At 45.7% G+C, this 19,006-nt stretch overlaps 5 protein-coding genes across 5 annotated transcripts; 4 read left to right on the top strand and 1 right to left on the bottom strand.

Annotated features, from left to right (window-relative positions):
• Nucleotides 1–12,498: 12,498 nt before the first annotated feature.
• On the top strand, nucleotides 12,499–14,126 carry F5147DRAFT_660590 (uncharacterized protein; the record flags this gene model as incomplete). The annotated part of the gene is made up of 8 exons (XM_041434685.1): nucleotides 12,499–12,550; nucleotides 12,711–12,724; nucleotides 12,830–12,843; nucleotides 13,003–13,094; nucleotides 13,149–13,294; nucleotides 13,354–13,431; nucleotides 13,625–13,891; nucleotides 14,070–14,126. 8 exons carry the CDS (start codon nucleotides 12,499–12,501, stop codon nucleotides 14,124–14,126), a joined length of 720 nt encoding a protein of 239 aa, XP_041284267.1.
• A 644-nt stretch (nucleotides 14,127–14,770) lies between these two features.
• Nucleotides 14,771–15,797, top strand: F5147DRAFT_660589 (uncharacterized protein; the record flags this gene model as incomplete). Its single annotated transcript, XM_041434684.1, has 5 exons — nucleotides 14,771–14,852; nucleotides 14,954–15,147; nucleotides 15,184–15,532; nucleotides 15,592–15,614; nucleotides 15,672–15,797. 5 exons carry the CDS (start codon nucleotides 14,771–14,773, stop codon nucleotides 15,795–15,797), a joined length of 774 nt encoding a protein of 257 aa, XP_041284266.1.
• A 249-nt stretch (nucleotides 15,798–16,046) lies between these two features.
• On the bottom strand, nucleotides 16,047–17,497 carry F5147DRAFT_660588 (uncharacterized protein; the record flags this gene model as incomplete). The annotated part of the gene is made up of 7 exons (XM_041434683.1): nucleotides 16,047–16,144; nucleotides 16,184–16,202; nucleotides 16,346–16,478; nucleotides 16,594–16,626; nucleotides 16,942–16,970; nucleotides 17,190–17,309; nucleotides 17,432–17,497. The coding sequence occupies 7 exons, from the start codon at nucleotides 17,495–17,497 to the stop codon at nucleotides 16,047–16,049; spliced, it is 498 nt and encodes a 165-aa protein (XP_041284265.1).
• Nucleotides 17,498–18,140: 643 nt separating this feature from the next.
• F5147DRAFT_535822 (uncharacterized protein) lies at nucleotides 18,141–18,335 on the top strand (the record flags this gene model as incomplete). Its single annotated transcript, XM_041430152.1, has 1 exon — nucleotides 18,141–18,335. A coding segment is annotated over one exon (195 nt), but the record flags the coding sequence as incomplete, so codon positions are not given.
• An 88-nt stretch (nucleotides 18,336–18,423) lies between these two features.
• On the top strand, nucleotides 18,424–18,615 carry F5147DRAFT_536030 (uncharacterized protein; the record flags this gene model as incomplete). The annotated part of the gene is made up of 1 exon (XM_041430154.1): nucleotides 18,424–18,615. A coding segment is annotated over one exon (192 nt), but the record flags the coding sequence as incomplete, so codon positions are not given.
• Nucleotides 18,616–19,006: the final 391 nt, after the last annotated feature.

Raw genomic sequence — 19,006 nt, 5'->3', positions numbered from 1 at the left:
AACTTCCAGTCTGTGTACTGGCCGTCGAGGAGGAGCGGGCATTCAATCCCCCTCCCGACCCTGTCGCCGTCGTCGAGCGTGCTGTCCGTGACAGAGCTCCGACCCCCTTCCACCCGCAACCTGACGTCGAAATCATCGATGAAAACAGCGAACACGTCCCCAACATCACCCAGCTGACCAAACCCAGAAATCGACCGCCTCTATGAGGAATACGAACGTGAGCGCTATGCGCCACGTAACCCCACCCCTGAGGGAGACACCATTGTCTTCCTCGAAGTACATGACTCCCCCCTCACCATTCCCTTAGCAGATGAGTCCCATCCTGCTCCTACCATCACCCCCAATGACTTCGTGCCCACTCGGGACATACCCCCCTTGACCATTGGCTCTCCAGTCGAGAACCCAAACCCCCTTCCTCTCCCACGACATCGTGGACGACGCGCACGCGCACAATCCGTGCTCAACCTCGGACTTCCCCTCTCCCATGCACACCGCCCCCGCACCCAGAACTTTACGAGGCACTACACCCGTGAAGATGCTCAGGGCGACACCCTGAACCGCGCCCGCATCGAGGCCACCGAGACCACCCAGATCTATCGTGCCAACGTGATCTGTCGCCAATGCCGTGAATACGGTCATAAACAGAAGCACTGCGCTCAGTACTTCTGCCGCATCTGTGGGCAATTCGCCCCAAAAAAACACCTCACTCCCTTCTGTCCACGACTTGATGGACGGAAAATACTGCGCCGAGGACCCTCCTCGGACAGATTCTATTCCGATATGCGCAAGCTTGAAGCCGCGTATGATCAGGAAGCCGCCCGCGTCGAACAAGAACGCGAGGAGAACGCACTCGAGGCCGCCGATTGGCTTGCAGACCTCGACTTTCGATCCAGCTGGTACGACAACCAGGATGATTAAGCTCGTTGAGCTGACCCTGAAACGGGGGTAATGTTACAAGTAACATCGGTCACGTGGCCCCCCTATCATTTTCCCTTCATCCTCGCCCTCAACCATCTACCGGCTCGTCCTCCTTTAACCGCCTTTCGTTGACCGGATCCTCGGGACCGTTCCCGTCCCTCGCATTGCCGCCTCTATGCATGTGCACGCACGTTCATCCTTGATTCGACCACCAATGTGGTCCCGCACCTATGACTCGGTCTGACTCGTGCCACCAATGTGGCTTTCCTCTTTCTGTTTCCCCTAACTGCGGGATTCCCGCACGTTGTACTCTTACCGTTGGTCCGTTCCAACGTTTCTCTTCTCGGTCTCATTCCACATTCGACCACCCACCACTAATCCGGCTCTGATGCCAGCGCACCTATACCATTCTTGCTTCCCCTTTACCCTTACCTACTGTGCGGTAGCCTTGCCCTTAACCCTCTCCACTTAGTATAAGTAGTCGGTCACACTGTACTAGATTCTCTAACTTGAATCTACTCAATCTTCCCTGGAACATACTTCCCTCTGATCGACCTCATCGTACGGACAAGACAGTCCTTACCTTGAGCGACTTCACAGACATCCGTCTACGAAGTCACGTGACACGCGCATACTGTGATCGCTGCCGACTCGTTGTTGCCAGTCTCACTTGCTATACCGGATCCTTCCGGTTACGTCACGAACATTAGCGGACGACGCCCCTCTTAGGGCTCCGCCTAACAGATCTATTTGAGTGCGTAACAACAATCGCAATTCACCACTCTTGCATTGCGCAACCATCCTAACAACGGATTATGACGATGGGCCTTTCAGATATGAACGTTGATGATCAAGATCTGTATCGACATTCATATTACACTAGGGAGTATATTGACGTCCACACTGACGTTGAAATTGGTTCCAGGGATGACTTTATGGGCTCAGACAGCTTGAAAGACTCTACTTCAGATGATGAGGAAGGACATCCAGAGTGGCATGGTATCGAGCAATCAGTACAAGTATCATTTCTCTTCACTAACCCATCACTAACTAATGACCATCAGTCAGCTGATGAAATACTTCAAGATGATATTAATGAAATTAAGCATATTTTGCAGCGTGATCAGGTATGTAGGGTGACAAATTTCTTATCCATGTCACGATAACTGACAGGAGGTAATAATTAAGAATGACCCGGCAACAGTCGGCGACATCGCAAAAATAGTGTCCATCCTTCAAGGAATCAAGATGGGATTACGTGGCAATGATACAATTGCCTTACTCCCCAGACTTGATGCCATTACAGATATGCTTGTGAAGATGCAAGATCAACCTCTGGAGACAAACCTTGAGCCCCAACACATAAACGCCCGTCAACCCAAGCCAAGGACAGCGGAGGTGCACCACCAAACATTCAAAGTTAGTCAACTCTTGGTAGGTCATCATGCAAATGCATATCCATCGCAAACTACTAATCAGGCTGGTAGAGAAACATTTGAACTCATACCCAGATGTGAGACGAATAACACATGTGCGATAAGAAAACACACGGATATAGCTCCTCATGAAGCTCAATGAGGAGATGAAACATGATGAACCTGTCTTCGATATCATCATTGTCGTGAAGCCATCTGGCGCATAAATTGTTCAAAAGAGGTCTGAACAGATCGGCAATTGTCAGAGTGAGAGCTGAAACAGCTAGCAGTCAAGATAATGTGGATAGAGCATGTGCTGGTATATTCGCTTTAGTTATATGTTGGATATGGAAATGGTTGATATCAACTCCAATTTTTCGTCACAATGACCAAGGTTTGCTCCAGAGCTGAAGGTGAGTTCTCCTTGGGGATCTATGCATGGGTTAGCATTGTCTAGAATGTTGCAGTTATCACATACCAAATAAACAAGAGTCTAGATGCAACACCAGAGCACGCGACTTTGAAAGAGAGACTCCAAGTCGAGAAGGATGAGAGTCCACATGCACTGGCAGCGCCAGAGTGCAGACGAACAAAAGACTCGACTCGGAGAAGAGCAAGAGTGAACAAGCCTGAGCCTGAGAGTCTTCATGCCGCTAGGCTAGTACTGTCCATGAGGTGGGCAAAAGAATCTCTTGCCTTCCGCTCCATACTCCCAGCAGCAGTCAAAAAGACCCGATGAAATGCAAATGGAAGTGAGGCTAAAGACCAGCAGGTCTTGACCCGGGGGGTATTGGAAGTATAATCAGCCTTCACATGGTCAAGTAGTGACTCGGTGCTCCATCACCAAAAGTCCAGAAAACAGGTCATGGGTTATGAGTGTTGAAAAGATGACGCGCCCGATCGTTATGATGTCAAGTAGTTCGTAGCTTATACCATTCTCTGCTGAATAACCAATGTCCAGTTGTGGTACCGCTCTCTCAGGCTAGATATATATATGGCCCAAGTACTACTAGGACAGCTCATTCTGTACGGACTTAACAAAACCAATTAGTTAAAATGAAAGGTCGTCAAACTCGTCACTATCACTGGCACCATCTTCCAGGTCATCTTCTGGCTCTTCGTCGCTAAATGCAAGATCATCCTCCTTGTCTTCATTGTCGAATTCCCCAGGACCCTCGCCATCACTGGGCTCCTCATGATCCGAATCATTGTCCACAACATCGTTAGTGTCAGCTGGTGCCCGTAAGCCAAAACAATCTCTAGTCATACTCCAAATTATTACTGGATGTCCAACGCCAAAAGGGGTATATCGCATAAACATATCGTGATCGACAAATCTGACCTAAATGTCAAAGGTTTACCTGGCAGAGGAAGTCATATGCATACTCACATCCCCACATAATATTCTTCCCAATCGTCTAGCTCCCATTCAGAACGCGCCAATGATTTCCCATAGCGAAGGGAGCCTGTTCCACGTCCTGACGCAAAGGCGGGAATTAAATGAGCTCCTCGAATTACTTGTGACGGATCAAGGAACCCAAATGCATCTGGGTCCAATTCGTCCACAAATGCAATTTTTGGGAAATGAGCTTGATCAAAGCCGGATTGATAGTCCTGCAGTGGTGCCAGCCACCTTACCCAGAGAACATCAAGATGCTGCTTTATAGGTCGAGCTCCATTGTTGAGCCATGTTTCTATTTGGTATATACCTAGTACACGGGCATACCAATATGGGTGACTAGGCCTCGTCTCCCCCAAAAGCACCATTACATCAGCGTGTGTTCTAGGATTGACGGTATCGTAATTGCACCTGAGGTCATACATGGTGTAATATACCTGCATCATCTGGTGTGAGTAAATTGTGTGGTTTGGGATGATGACCATGTTATGTTCTTCAGTTTTGAAGGTGTGATCACAATAATTAATGTCTAGCTTCTGCAGCCGGAAAAGGATGTGATCCTTGAGCTTTGGTATAAAATTCTGAGAACTACTGTGAGACACGTGTAAGGTGTGTGCACACTTCAATGTCACTTTACCTTGACAGCCGGGTCACCATCGTGTTCTCGAATGAATGTGAATATATTGATTGGGTTGCTCTCATTAGTCGCGATATGGTGATGTCGTCCAGATAATATCAGGGGGGGGGCATCGATAGGTGATTGGCTGTTGGCAGAGGATATTCCTCCTGCTTCTGCTACACATCGAAGCACACAATGCCTCCATTCATGCTTAGCTAACTGGGCCGGGGTGTCTAACTTGCTCGTCAGCAGATAAAATGCCTTCAGAGCTCTGTGTGCAAGCTCCCCCTGGCCGAATTTAACTTCAGGTCGAGAGTAAAATGCATAATGTACTTACCATCTGAGTTGTGAATGAATCGGTCGTCCTGAAGAACCTGATAGTTCTCACATAGTCCCCCATCGCGTGAAACTTGTATGTGCCAAGATTGAACTTCTTTACCCTGGGTTGACTTGATTCTGGAGAGGTGATATTGAGTTCAGAGTGCTGAGCAAACCTGCGTTGGCGAGCTGCCTTCTCTTTCGGTAACTCCATAGTACTGAAGGCAGCACAGGTATCACGTTGAAACTTCCGCAACTTCCGAGAGAGCTGTTTGAATGTCTCTTTGAGAAAGGCTACAGTAGATTCTGACTGAACCCTAAGCTTGGTAAGCACATGCCATTGTGCAAATTGATATAGTAAAGACTGCATGAGTGCATTGTGCTCAGGAGGAAACAGCCCTTCGAAGACTGCGATAGAACACTAATGACCAAGGTGTCAGTGACCATAATAACAAACAAAATGATCGGGAAAACCTGTAAGATATCTTTAAAATTGTGCGCTGCTAATCATTTCATCCCAGAGGTGTTGTTTGCAAACCTTCGAATTATACCATTCCAAAATGTGGGGACCTGGCGAAATCTAGGTAAGATTGAGAGTCGACGCATTAATACATATAAGTACTCTATATGAACTCCGCATACCTGCTATCGAGGGTCGTGACCAGTTGATTACCCCCAGGGAGCGCATAAAGAAGTCGGATAAGGTGCGTGAATAACACCTTCCAGGTACCCAATTCACATTCATGCATAAAGTCAACATCAAGTATGCGGAATGGGTTGAAGCCGAACGGTCCAAGCTTGTTGACAAATTGATTCTGCGAGTTAGTGAGCTCAGCTGATTGTACATGATGCGGAACTGTTTCCACTTACCATAGTAGGCACCCATGAACCCTCTCCGAGAGTGTGTTCGACTTTAGAACCATCTACAGTGTTTCCGCACTTGTAGATAAAGTCACGTGCCTGGACAACTTTCATCGTAGCATATACTTGGAGGTTTGCGATATGACTTTTCATATACTGTAGTAGACCGAGAGAACCGAACAATATTTTTGGTGTCAGGCAGCAAGGACATGGACAAGAGCCCATATCTTTGATTGTCGTGATTAAAACCCTGCAAAATCATGAATGATGATAATTTTAATCATGGTAAAGGAATGTACTTCTCTGGGTAGTTGGCCGAATATGTGAAGATTCTAGGAAATATTCTCCGCAGTACTCCATCCGGACATTTCAAAACAATACCATGGCGATACGCTCGAAGAAATTCTTCATCAAGCAAGATTTCCCAGCAGGCATGAAATAATTCTCTGCGACAGTATGTTTGAAGTGAGGCCATGCCAGTCTTCGATATACGTGATATTGTGCTCAGCACATCTTTGATACTGTCCGGAAGCTGACAAAGTGACGTCAAAAGTTGCAGACATGAATCCAGCAATTAAGACAACTCACGGAAGGAAGCAATCCTACTAGGTGGCATGCTCCCAATCGAGGTGACGATCGCACATACTTCGTCAAATTTCCGAAGTATAGATACAACGGCCAAGCCTTTGCAGTTCCAAAGTTCACTAAGTGAGTTGAATCCGAAAAGAACATGAGACCTACTATGACGTTGACCTGCACCAAACTGGTTCGGTGAATGGATGACTAATGCTCTCCCACGAGCCTGATACCCTAGAAATCATTATGAACAATCTTCCTTTACTTTATGGTTCAGACTGCAGTTCAGATAGTATTTTCATTTCATTTCTCAGACAGACTCAGATAGGCTGAATATTCTTGTATATTTAATTTTGCGGTAAATTCTGCTTAGTCAGCAATAACAATGACTCAGACTGAATCCCACACATGTCAAGTAACAGTGTAAAATAGTTTTTGCATAAGTTGCCTTGTGGGAACTTTCTTAACACTCTAAATACACGGCTCACATCATTTCTACGGTCAATAAAGTAACATCATAACAAGACACCAACAAATAACATAATCAGTCTGTTACTTAATATTTGTCACATGATACTAAGTCATATGACTCTAACAGTCACGTGACCTATGATCCTAAACCAAATCATGACAAAACAACCTTTTGAGATGACTAATGCTTGATGACACAAATTATAAAGCACATGACTAATAGTAAATAGTATTGGTACTGAAGGAAGGGTTTCTGCTATCATTCTATTTCTTTTTTTTATCAGTACCATAGTGTTGGGCTGACTTTTCTCTTTTCATTGCCATACCGTTGGAGTGATTTGTTTTTCTTTTGTCATCACCATACTGTTGGGCTGACTGCATTCCGTTTATTTTCCATTACATCCATACTGTTGGATTAACTGGTATTGCTACTGACCTCACAGAAGTACTTTTGTCTGACATAGCTTGGGGAAGTGTAAACAGCCACCCACGAACAACCACATTATCAGTCATTGGTATTTGTCTGAATCACTGACCGTGGAGATTTTTGATTTTGTAGGTGTTTATCTATAGATCATCTATCTAAGAAGACAACGTGTTCTAATGAACAACCAGGTTCCTTTGGCAGTTTCTGGAGATCGTCCTGAGCTTCTAGCCAGGCATCGGACATATAGAGCTCATCGTATATTCGTTCCTGACGGTCGTCCAAGGGATCCTTCCATAGCCATTTGAAAGGCATGAGATGGAATGCGCCTGCTTGGATATCTGCAAAGGCAGCACGGATTACTTCAATGAGAGGATGGTAGTGAAATCCAGGAATAGTGTATGTTTTAGGTCCTTCCTCCCTTGACTTCGTGGGGATTGCAATTGTGACATCGGTTTCGACCCAGTCATCTGGGAAAATGACCTTCCCCCCACCCTCACACCTATCTAATTCTCGCAAGTTTCTCCTCACTGAGAACCCCTCAAGATCTTTGAGGTCGAAGTCATCTTCCTGCATAACCTCTTTGACGAGGCGCTGGATCTTGGCTTCAGATTTCCGGTGGCTGCCTGAATTCATCCAGGTAATGAGGCGATATACAGACATGTTGGCAAACGGGTAGGGTGGAGCCAAGACCTGCGCCTGAGAATCAGGTCCTTGAATGACAATCGTGCATGACTTAGCGAGTAATGAGGACAAAATGAATTTATCAGGCTTGAAGGAAGGATGGCGAGGGTATAGGTGGCAGATTCCAAATGAGTTGAACGATGTTTGAAGGGTGTCTCTTAGTGTTAACAGAATGCATTGAATTCTCGATCAGATTGGGAGTGATGAGGCATTAACTTCATGAGCGTCATTGAGATCTTCCGCCAAATGCTCGATATCATTGAAAGGTCTTGGAATCTGTTTCCTAGGAAGTGCAGGTTCACCTGAGATAATCAAATAATCAACGAGCATTACTAGATGGAGATACCTACAAAATATGAACACGGGACATCATGTTCACATCTTTAATCATCTCCAAAGGTGCCAATGCCCTCTGAGTCCATCATAACATCGTTTGGTTCATTTTCGGGGTCCGAGCTAGAGTGCTGCAAATCCTCCGGTCCTGGAACATTGAATAACGCGGGCCCAGGAGTGTGACGGTTACTAGGGTTTGCTAGGGAATTTATAGGGGCAATTGGTCTTGGTTTTCCCTTCACAAACCCAGTGATTCGACTCAGAGTTGCTGGTAAGATTCTTTGTCAACATGAGTTGAGAATTAGTTCAGTCATCTTACATAGTTGACTCGGAAGATTGAAGGGAAAAGTTACACACTTGCGATGATGAACCAGACCTCAGGTTTCCAACTAGATTTGCTGAAGTTGTGTTTCTCGCCCGCTGTAGCCTTTTCTCAGCTGCAAGAACACTAGATTTCCTGAAAAAGTGGCAGCTTGCGCGATGCCTGTTAAGCCCCCGGTTGTCTGTAACTCTCTCCCAAGAGCATCCCAAAGCTCCACAGGATATCATTGAAAAAAACAGGAGTAGTATTCAGAGAGCACCTGAAGGCCGCATAGATTACTCCAAGTAACTTGAGTGGTAATAGTACCAAGTCTTCAAGTACTCTGGTGGTGACACTTTTCGAATTCACACGCGGCTAGTAGTAGTACCGCCTGATTAGGATTATTAAGTATGGGTACATGTCAGCATCAAAAAATTTGGACCGTTATTCAAATAATCTCATCACCGTGACTCATCTGGGGGATAGCCTGACATTATGTACTTCTCTCAGAGGCCTTGTCGAACATACTTTTCTCTCTGCTCTCAACCCTGACATTGCTATGCCACCGAATCGCCGCCTTCCCTGCTGAATATATTTACAAGTTATAGTGGCCACCATCGTGCATCAGTGACAGCGAGCGGGAAGAGCCTATGATGAGCGCAGGGTGGTACATCACAGATATTGATTCAGTGCGTGTCTGAGTTATGCTGCCATTGTCACGATGTGGGCATGACTTGGATGACTCGGGCCTCCTCCATATTGATTTTCAACTCTCCACAAAAATTACCAGACCAACTTGAAGCGGCTGCGCCCAATTGTTCTTCCCAAACCTTGTTTCAGATTTACCAACTGCGCACACGTGAGAGCCTGAGCCTCCCGTAATCACGGCCGAGACTGACACAAGTGAGAATGCCACCACTTCTTGGTACTTCAAGTGCTCCGTCACAGCTACTAATATCATCTCAATTCTGATCATGCAGAACTGAAATTGCTTTCTTTCATGCCCGGTTCCACTACTAGTAGAGTTTGGGTTCCGGAAGCAGTGCTCAAATAAGTATAAATGAAAGCAGTGCTGGTCAGGGCTTTGATGTCGGACCATCTTGCAGGCTTCTATACCAACAAGTACGAAGCACAATGCACCGCCAAAGGCCCAAGGCTGTATGCCATAGCCACATGATCTTTCTGGGTGAGTTCTTCATTTCTGAGTCATAACAGCAAAGTTAAATCAGCGAAGCTCATTAGTACTGCGGTTCAATCAACATCGTCACATCTACGAAGATCAGAATCAGACAAGGATGCCTAGTACCTGGATGAAACCATTACTATCTGGCTTCGTTGATACAAGTGAAGTTGCCGCATAGGTTTTCAACAGATTAGTGCTGTCGGGGTCAGGCGTAAGCGTCATTTTGTAACACTTCTGTGGCTTTGATAGCTTCCTTTTTCAGACTATGATTTTTGAGTAAATGCCAAAAGATGTTACTTAACCCCATTCAGGTTATACCCTGGCTACAGGGGAGCCCAGCCCTGACTCGGAGGGGCTTTGAGTTACTAACTTGTCCTCCCCACCAGTTCATCATGCCCTGGACAACTGAGTCAATGTGTCAGTGAATGATCCCCTTGATTTAGAAGGCGGACCAAGGTAGTGTTGCTCTGCTCAGGTTAGTGAGTGCAGCCTGAGATCATGATGCCTTTGACATCCATGATGGAGTAGTGGGACTTTGATGGGACCGCAAAAAAGTTTCAATGAGCAGACTCGGAAGCTCCCACGAAGTTGTGGTGACTAAAATCAATTTAGTACGTGCCAACTTAAGAAGTCCTCTCGAGTCATCATATTTATCTGTACTATATGCCAGTCATGAGGACTTCTTTCAGAACTTCGTGACGTAGCTATAATAACATGAAAATTCTCCCTTTTCGGTGTCAATGTTCAAACATTCACTGAGTATCTGAGAATATCAATATATATAAGTAGCTACCTGGTTGAAAGTGGGTTTGAAACTCAGTCCCCTCCCTCCTACTGTATTACTATTCATGCATGCAAGCCTGTCTTCCTCGTTCTATCCGAGAGCCTAGTCCTGACTATCAAGGCAGGAAAGGGTGTGGTCTGCGTACTACTGTTTTGAAGCAGGATCCAGCGATTCATTCTGAAACTCCGATTCATTCTAGAACTCTGAGTCGTCAGACAAAACCCATCAAGCCTCCAAGATCACCACCTTCATCTGACACTCCCTATGATTCATCAGATGATGACATAGTTTGCACCAATCAACCCTCCTCCCATACTTCGAGATCTATCTAGCTACGCGAAGCATATAAGACACAGAGCCAAGCCCTACCAGAGAAGTCCCAACATAATAGACCGCCTCTGTGGTGAGGAGTGTGTCGGGTGCGGTGTCCCCCAAGGATTTAGTATCAGATGTTCAAAGGGTATGTTGATCTTTGCGTGTTAGGTTAGTTGTTAATATCATCCCAGGATAAAGCTACCTTGCAATGTAGAATGCAGCACTTGAGTCCTGAGGCCCTCGCTCAAGCTGTGATCACGGTTCAAGCTGATATTGAATGGAGGTGTGTGCGTGCTATTGCAGCAGCTTTGCGCGTCGATGCGGTTCATCAACATTCCAAATTTCTTGACATAACTGTTCAGAGTGAAACTGAAACATACATCAATGCTTCCTCGGAACCATTCAACATTGCGATAGAAGCACTCTCTGGTTGCACTACCAATGAGCTTATCGATCGCAAAAATTGCAGTATTACCGTGTACGAACTTGATGCGACGTCATTCGCTACTGCTGATATGGAGTTTGAACAAGTTCAAAGTTTTGCGTATACGCACTCCCATTTGCCTACAATGTGACTGCTGAGTGATCACTGCAAGCAGCACCTCTTCTTCAATCGGATGATAGCACCACCATTTCGGACGAAGAAAACTTTGAATAATTTTGGGTGTTTGAATAATTCCACTGACCCCTCAGGTATCTTTTTTCGTATGGGGCAATACTTGTACTAATCTCATGTAACAGGCGCTGAGGGACTTGGGCATTTTTCCACCATCCATTCCCTACTGTTGCACACATCGTGGCGCGAAACACCACATCCTCTTGTTTCTAATATTACTTATAGTTTAAAGTTGTACGATGTTCTTGATTTCCTCCATTTCTTGTTGCAATATATATCTTAATTGGCTGTGTTGGAGTGATCCGATGGCCATGGATGACTTCTTGTCAGCTCCAAAGATTTGAATTAGAAACAACGTGCACTTGGCAACCTGATATAAGTGCTACTCTCAGCACTTCCGTGCCTTCTCTGTTGTCGAGAAGGAAATATGTTTATTGTTATATCTATCCAATTATTTAATAGTGCATCAGAACCCATTGTCCCACCGGACAAACAATAAATGATGTTACATTGGCTAACTACGCTACTGATGGCCTAACTCAGGTACTACATATAGAAGTGCCTCGTCAGCTCTTCGAAATAATCATGATCACACCCAATGATTATGAATGTGACATTGGATTAGTAATACGGCAGATTTGCCCGCAGTGCCAAACAAATACTTGCAATGTGCGCTTTGTTGCCCATGTGGCACAGTGGGTGGGAATGAGAGTTATGTAAGAGCCTGCGGTTGAATTATTCGTGTAAAAAATAAACTCGACTTCCTGTGGTTTTTGAAAGTCCGAAATATTCTGTTTTAATTATTTTGCCTGCAGGAAGAGGTCATCCGGCATATATGCATAAGTACTAGCCCGTGTACGTAGTCGAACCGCATGATGAAGTTGTAATGAAGTGGTTGTTGCATTTGTGATTTTGTACAGTCTGTTTTGGGTAGTTACTAGCACCTTGCGAAATTAAACCTTATATCATTCCATAATTTACTGCCTTTGAATCAGGTGGTGTTGTAACGTCTACCCTCTGTCGTTGTTCATCCTCCATATTTTTGTCTCGTTTCCTGGATCCAATTTGACACTCTTGTGGCGACTAAATGAGACCGTTTGGCATGTTACTGCAACTTTTGCTAATTTGAATGCAAGCGTGTCGGCATACACAACCGATCAGATGTCTCGGGATCATTGGGGCAGAAGCCATCCATTGAATAGTCCCTGTCGAGTACAACTTCAGTATGGGAGCTAATTCCACAATGCGGATAACACAACTACAATTCACTTTGATACCAGCATGTGCATTTGGCCACTACTGACTTTAAATCTCGAGGCCAAAGCATCAATTAGTACGTACTATCACAAACTTTGAGTTTATTTGCCATCAATCTGTGCTAACTTTCACGATGATGATCAAGTGACCAGACTCATTACCGGCGGAGTCCCATTTGAAGCTTTGAGTCAATTGGTGAACCACCGCGAGTCTGCACTGATTTCGATTTGAACCAGGATCTGAAACACTTGTGAGTAATAAGCCCAAGGTCTCAGCTGAATTCAATGAACCCTGGCCGTCTTTGCTCATCATCACAGGAATTAATGCTAACTTCATTTCTATCAATCAAATTTAGGGGCCAGCCTCGAGGTAAGTCCAAGCAGCTTCAAACACCTAACTATCTAGTAATCTAGCTATCCATGATAGGATCATATCAGCTGCCAGCATGAATAAGATCAATGCCTAAAAGCGTGACTTGGCACGAGTTTACTGCTGTAATCTTGCAACCATTTTTTCGTCCGTACAAAGGCACTTCATAACCGACTCCCATTTTAACTCAGACTCGGAGTTGCAGCCATCAACTAAATTTGAAGACTCCCTCAAAGTAACGATCGAAAGAGGTGAGGAAAGTCATGTTATGATCATCGTGATCATTGTGGACTAACCATACACAGCCAGAACTTATTCAACGACTCAGAGATGCCTCATTGGAGTAGCAGCTACTCAGGCCACCCTGAGGAGCATTTGCAAAGTCATAGTGATGGTCCAAGTGCCCCATCAAGCTCCTTACCACCGCCTCAACCGTTGCAACGGGACACAGGTTTGCCAGTGAGCAGCATCAGTTACTCTGTTGATAACGGCAGCTACATGCATTTCCAGTCTCAATCAGAGCTGACAGATGGTAGCCAGTGTCAGTATGGCGTTGTAGCGCCCAATACTTCCCATGTGCAAGATACTGTGAGCAGCAGCTTCCCGACTTTGCAGTCACACTTACAGGTTTCTACACACTGTTGCCAACCGCTTGCACCATAACCCTTTCGAGCTAGCGCAGACCAGCCCCAACGAACAACCTCTTTTCCAAATCTCCCTTAATCCAACCCTTTTTCACCCAAGTACAAGTTAAGCAGCTTATGGCTCTCGTGATTCACAGCATGCAGCCACTGGTAGTCACCACCAGCATGAGACTTTTGATATTGGGTCAGCGCCCAATGCGGCTGCCTACCCTAACTGTTGTACTCCGCACTCGCAGGATCCTGCAGGTGGCTTCTACTTAATCCTTCTGCAGTTGGAGCTAAGCTATCCTGGTATTATAGCACCCAATACTTTCCAATTGCAAGATCCCGCGAGTAGCAGCTACCCAACTTTGGCATCACAATTACAGGTTTCTACAGGCAGCACTTTGGTCACCCCATTTCAGGTACCTCTTAGGTTGTATTATACCTATAGAGGTTTTCACCTAGGGGGTACTTTTCAGGTGGTCTGGCCATGTTTGTGTGGTCTTTCCCCAAGTGTATAGGGTCCAAAATGAAATGTATTGAGCACAGTCCAGGGGTCAAAATAATTTTTGCATGGGAAAGACCACGAGCCAACTTTAGACCACACATACATTGGGAATTTCCCATGGTGCAGGGGTGTCAGGGGTCCTATTATGACCCAAAATTTTGGGCAAAAAAAATGGAAAATTGTGGTTTTTTTTTGGTCCTCTCACCCACCTCAGGCAGCACTTCTTGGTGGTAATAAAGGGTCCTGCAGACCTGGTTTCTATATTATGGTGACAGGACCCGACCTCTCTATGGCCTATCAATATATTTCGTCTTTAATGATCCCCAGTGGTGTGAAAAGGAGGATGAGTGTGCAGGGTTTCTGAGTGGATCTGATAGGCAAATCATCAGGGAAGACTAGGGGTGAGCAAGATAATATGGGATATGGATGTGAGGTATCAAGCGTCAAACACAAGGACATAGAATATACATTGAAACCATTTAGAGAGTCACCAAGGGAAAGCCAACATGCTTCTATAAAATAGGATCAGAAAACACAAAATGATCATTCATTCACTGCCCCCCCCCCTCAGCCCAGGATCTCTCCCCTCTGAAAATGATCACACATTTATCTCACACTGATATGTCTATAAAATCGCCTACGCCTACAGAATCATCACTTGGGGATCACACTATTCAGATATTAATCTACCAACACCTGGTCTCAGCTACTCGCCTATGCCTACAGAATCATCACTTGGAGATCGCACTATTCAGATATTAATCCACCAACACCTGGTCTCAGCTACTCGCCTATGCCTACAGAGTCATCACTTGGGGATCGCACTATTCAGATATCAAATTTTAAGCCACTGATGCTGCCCCCATCACCATCCTGTCAGTTCACCTCCCGTCTCCCATTGATGGTTCCACGCTATGGGACATAGTTTTGACCAAGCTCTCCCCCGCTATTCTGTCCATGCTTTGTCCGCACCCAGGTACAACACCTGCCAATGATGATCCCGACCTCTTTTTTAATGATGGCCGCGACTTGTGCTATCTCAGACTGGTCTTTGCCCTCGCAGGAAATTCCAACTGGCACCCCCATTTGTTTAGGGACTGCCACATAGATTGGTGCATTAGCATGATTCCGCAGTACTGCAATGCCAGCTACTACGAGCATCCATTTTTCGTAGCTGGTATCCTCCTCCAAATCACACCTGAATAGACATCAGTTACGTCGCTCGATTCTGTTACTGAGCAGCAGTGGTGGGACATGATGAGAAGCGTGTGGATCTATCCTCGCTATGACATTGACAATGCACGCACTTTCAAGCTTCTTCTTGTCTTTGTGAATTGCACAAAGAAATATATGCAGATTGCTTCGAAATCTGATCTCGAGCAGCTCATTGAAAATGTAGATGAGTTTGTGGAAAGGTTGGAGCAGGACATACGATGGAAGAGGCGACTACACGAGATAGGACAGGAGACACAAGATTTAGAGCAGGGAGAGGGGGTCATCTTTACTGCAAAGGAGTTGAGGACTACAGCCAGCAACATGATGGTGGAGAGCTTTGGTCAGTAATTATTAGTCCCCTAGTCATGGTTTGCATACTGCGTTAGAGTCTTGGAATAGAGAAAGTCACGGGTAGTGTCATGGTATGCATGGAAGTGGGGAGTATCAAGACCTCAATGAAATCAATACTGAATCATCAGCTATCTCTGACTTGGTACACGCTTGTCAAGCGTGAGGAACAATGGGCATGGGATGCAAATATCTGGGAGACCAGAATCGAAGTGTCGACTGGGGCAGGGGAGGTTGTTCCACGGGAACAAAACTAGACAAGGTTCTGCGTTTAGCTAGCCTGGTCACATCCATTCGTCGATATGCACATGAAGACAGATGGGGTGACAGACGCAAACTTATTAAAAACCATTCGTCTGCTTATGACAATCACCTTTTTTTGGCAGAGGTGTAAATCATAGCGCTGAAATTAACAAATTTATCCACCAGAAGTGAATGAGTGTTGTCCTGGTCAGTGCCGTCTATCTCCGTCCCCACACTCCTCGTCATTCTGCCCTTCGAGATCATCAGTTCTCCATAGACCACTTGAGCTTTCCTAGCATAGGGTTCGTAGTCTCAGCCTCGGGTTCCTGAGAAATCCAGGCGATGGGTGGAGCTTCCACATCTGGGATGCAGATGATGTTGGCAAAGGACATGAACTCACCTTCATGAAGTGCGGTTGCCTGTTCAGATTAAACTGCAACACGTAGGCCCTTCAGCAGCCAGCCACTGCAGAGTGATGCGAGAAAGTTGTCGGATGAGCGTTGGTTCTGGAACTGTGGCGAAGGATTCAGTAGTGCGATCGACTAGCATGAGTGATACATACCTCCATAACTACTTTCTCAAGGATGTCCGAGAAATGCAGCGTGATGGAGGTGTCTGGGATGATGTCCGTCAAATTCTCGATACTGCTAGCATGCGGACTCATAGGAATCATGCACGGACACAAATTCCAGGCCCTATAAAGACCACATACTCATCAGTTATGCCACAAAAAAGGTTCATGATAAGTATATGTAGCATCGAGACTGAACAAAATTGGCCAACAGGAACTTGAGGGGAACACTGACGCACTTCAGCAGGCCGCCAGGTGCGTTAACCAGTAGCCTCCATAAGGAACGAATATTTGAATGCACAAAAACAATGTAAATGAGACCTAGATAACACTAGTACTCAATTGTGTTCGAACGTTCAAGCCCAGGGAAAACTGGACATGGCCAAAACGGTTGAGATCGAGCGAGTTTAGAAGCAACCTGAATTTGAAATTAATTCCGTGATTCAGCCCATCAGTTTTTTTTTCCTTCCAGTGGGTTCTCGCAGCTTTCAGAGGATTCGAATCACTTCAATTTCATGATGACGCGATGACGTCCGATCGAAATCTGCTCGTGTGCACTCGGCTGTTAATTGTATCTACTTCCTCACTGCTCCTCAGCTGCAGCACCAAAGATCTTCTGCAAAACATGACACAATTTCAATTCATAGTAGTATGCCCTCAAATTCATGCATTCGGAACATGACAACATCACTATAGGTGAATTCTACACTTGAGAAGCGGTAATGTTAACCATTACTACATCATACTATGCACCTCAGGCAGCACTTCTCGGTGCCTATAAAGGGTCTAAGAGACCCGGTTTCTATGTTATGGGAAACTAGTCTCTGAGACCCACCCTCCCGCCATCTAATAATAGCACATGCTCTTGTATTCCCTCGCGGGCCTCCAGCACCGCCTCTAGAGCCTCTAGGGCCCTCCCACGTAGGCCTTCAGGATATCTCCAAATATTGCTTTCCTTGCATCAGCTTGGTAGTTCTGCAGGTGCGTTTCAATAGGTTTTCTCTAAGTACTACATGATCATATCATTCCCAAGTTCTGAGTACACTAATTGGTATCCTGCGCATCAACCTCTCATACATCCATTGCATCCTCCATTGCGCCCTCTGTCGCATTCTCTTGCACCCTCTTTCTATTCTTAGTCATGATACGACACTCATTTTGCAACTTCTCTGTAGCCTATCGGGCCTCTACAAGACCCAACCTCTCTACCATCTATTAATAGCTAAACCTCTCCAATTTCCTCGAGCCGCTATTGGGAGCCTCCGGGGCCACGGTAGTCTCATGCTTGTTTCACTCTAGGCTCTTCCTACCCTCATGGTCATTGCTTTCTAGGCTTCTTGTAGCCTCAGCTCCCTCCTTTGAGTGGCTTAATACGTATATATTTTCAAGTCTAAGAGATGGTATGTTCTTCTTCTTACTGCCTATGTCCTTCTTGCAGCCACACAGAACACAGCCTACGCGCAATGCTCAACTTGTATCATCTGGGCTTGGCCGCCACTTCGTCAGCCCACAGAGACCTTGAGATAAGAAGAAAACTCAAACAGTCATCAACCTGCCTGGTGCAGATGCAAAATGGCGCCGACTTCTTGCTGCGATGGAAGAATTGATGACCCCGCAACATCAGGCCTCTACATCAAAGCCACCGAGCCCACATGCCCTCCCAATAGCCAACCAACCACCTGATTCTGGGGAGGATATGATCATTCACGATGTCGAAATGCTAGATCTGCTAGTAGAACCAGAACTCGCTCTCAAGCCTGAACAGGAGCAGACCAAACGTCGGATTTTACCTGACAAGTCGGCTGAATCATTATATAGTAGCTGGTCGACTCTAATTCCAACACTCGTTGATGCTCAAATCAAATACTCTACACGAACACACAGCAAACCCTTCCAAAACCCCCATGAAGTCATATCTGCATGTGCCACATCCCAATGTACACCAAAACAGACGTCCCTGATATGCTTATTCTTTGACCATGAGTTCTTGAGAATATGTAGCGATAATTTTTCTAATGGCATCCTTAATATTTACCTCTGTAGATGTGTTAAGCTGCCAATGTTCCTCACTTCCGCAAGTCCTTGTCTATCATGGTCTGTTCCCGACATCGCCGTCACAACCGCGAATGGCCGTTTCCATTGAACTATTGTCTTTCTATTGTGCGCTTTTTGAGTGCTCTTGTGATGCAATCAATGCTCTTGCATCTGCTCTCAAGACACATTATTCCCGCAGGGGCTACCAAATGACAGACGCTAAAGTGAGTTCAATTCCTGCTACGGCAGTAGTGGGTTTTGTTGTGTCATCGTCGAAAAAAACTCATCTTTCAATTTTTGGCAGAGAAATCGATTTCGGTATATATTCGTGGTATTTTATTCGCACGTTTCCGATATTCCGGTGAAGGTTCAACGATACAGCAAGGCACGAACAATGCTCCTGGTTGTATCTATAAATGTTGTAAGGTCGTGTGTTGCCTAGTCTGCTATACTTGAGACGACAAGTGCGTTCGACCCTAAAGGGGAAGCGAGTGCAGCAAGGATCTAGAGGTATGCGCTGAAAGCGCTACTGGTTGGCCAATGCGAAGCGCGAGAAAGCGCAGGTGCGCGCAAGGCGCGGGAATGCGCGCGTGTATGGCGCGAAGCGTGGGAAAGTGT

The sequence above is a fragment of the Suillus discolor genome (genome assembly GCF_016758755.1).
Source record: "Suillus discolor strain FC423 chromosome Unknown F5147scaffold_357, whole genome shotgun sequence".
In the NCBI taxonomy this organism is placed as follows: Eukaryota; Fungi; Basidiomycota; class Agaricomycetes; order Boletales; family Suillaceae; genus Suillus; species Suillus discolor.
Note: the sequence above shows the minus strand (reverse complement) of the source record. Positions and strands in the feature narration are given on the sequence as shown.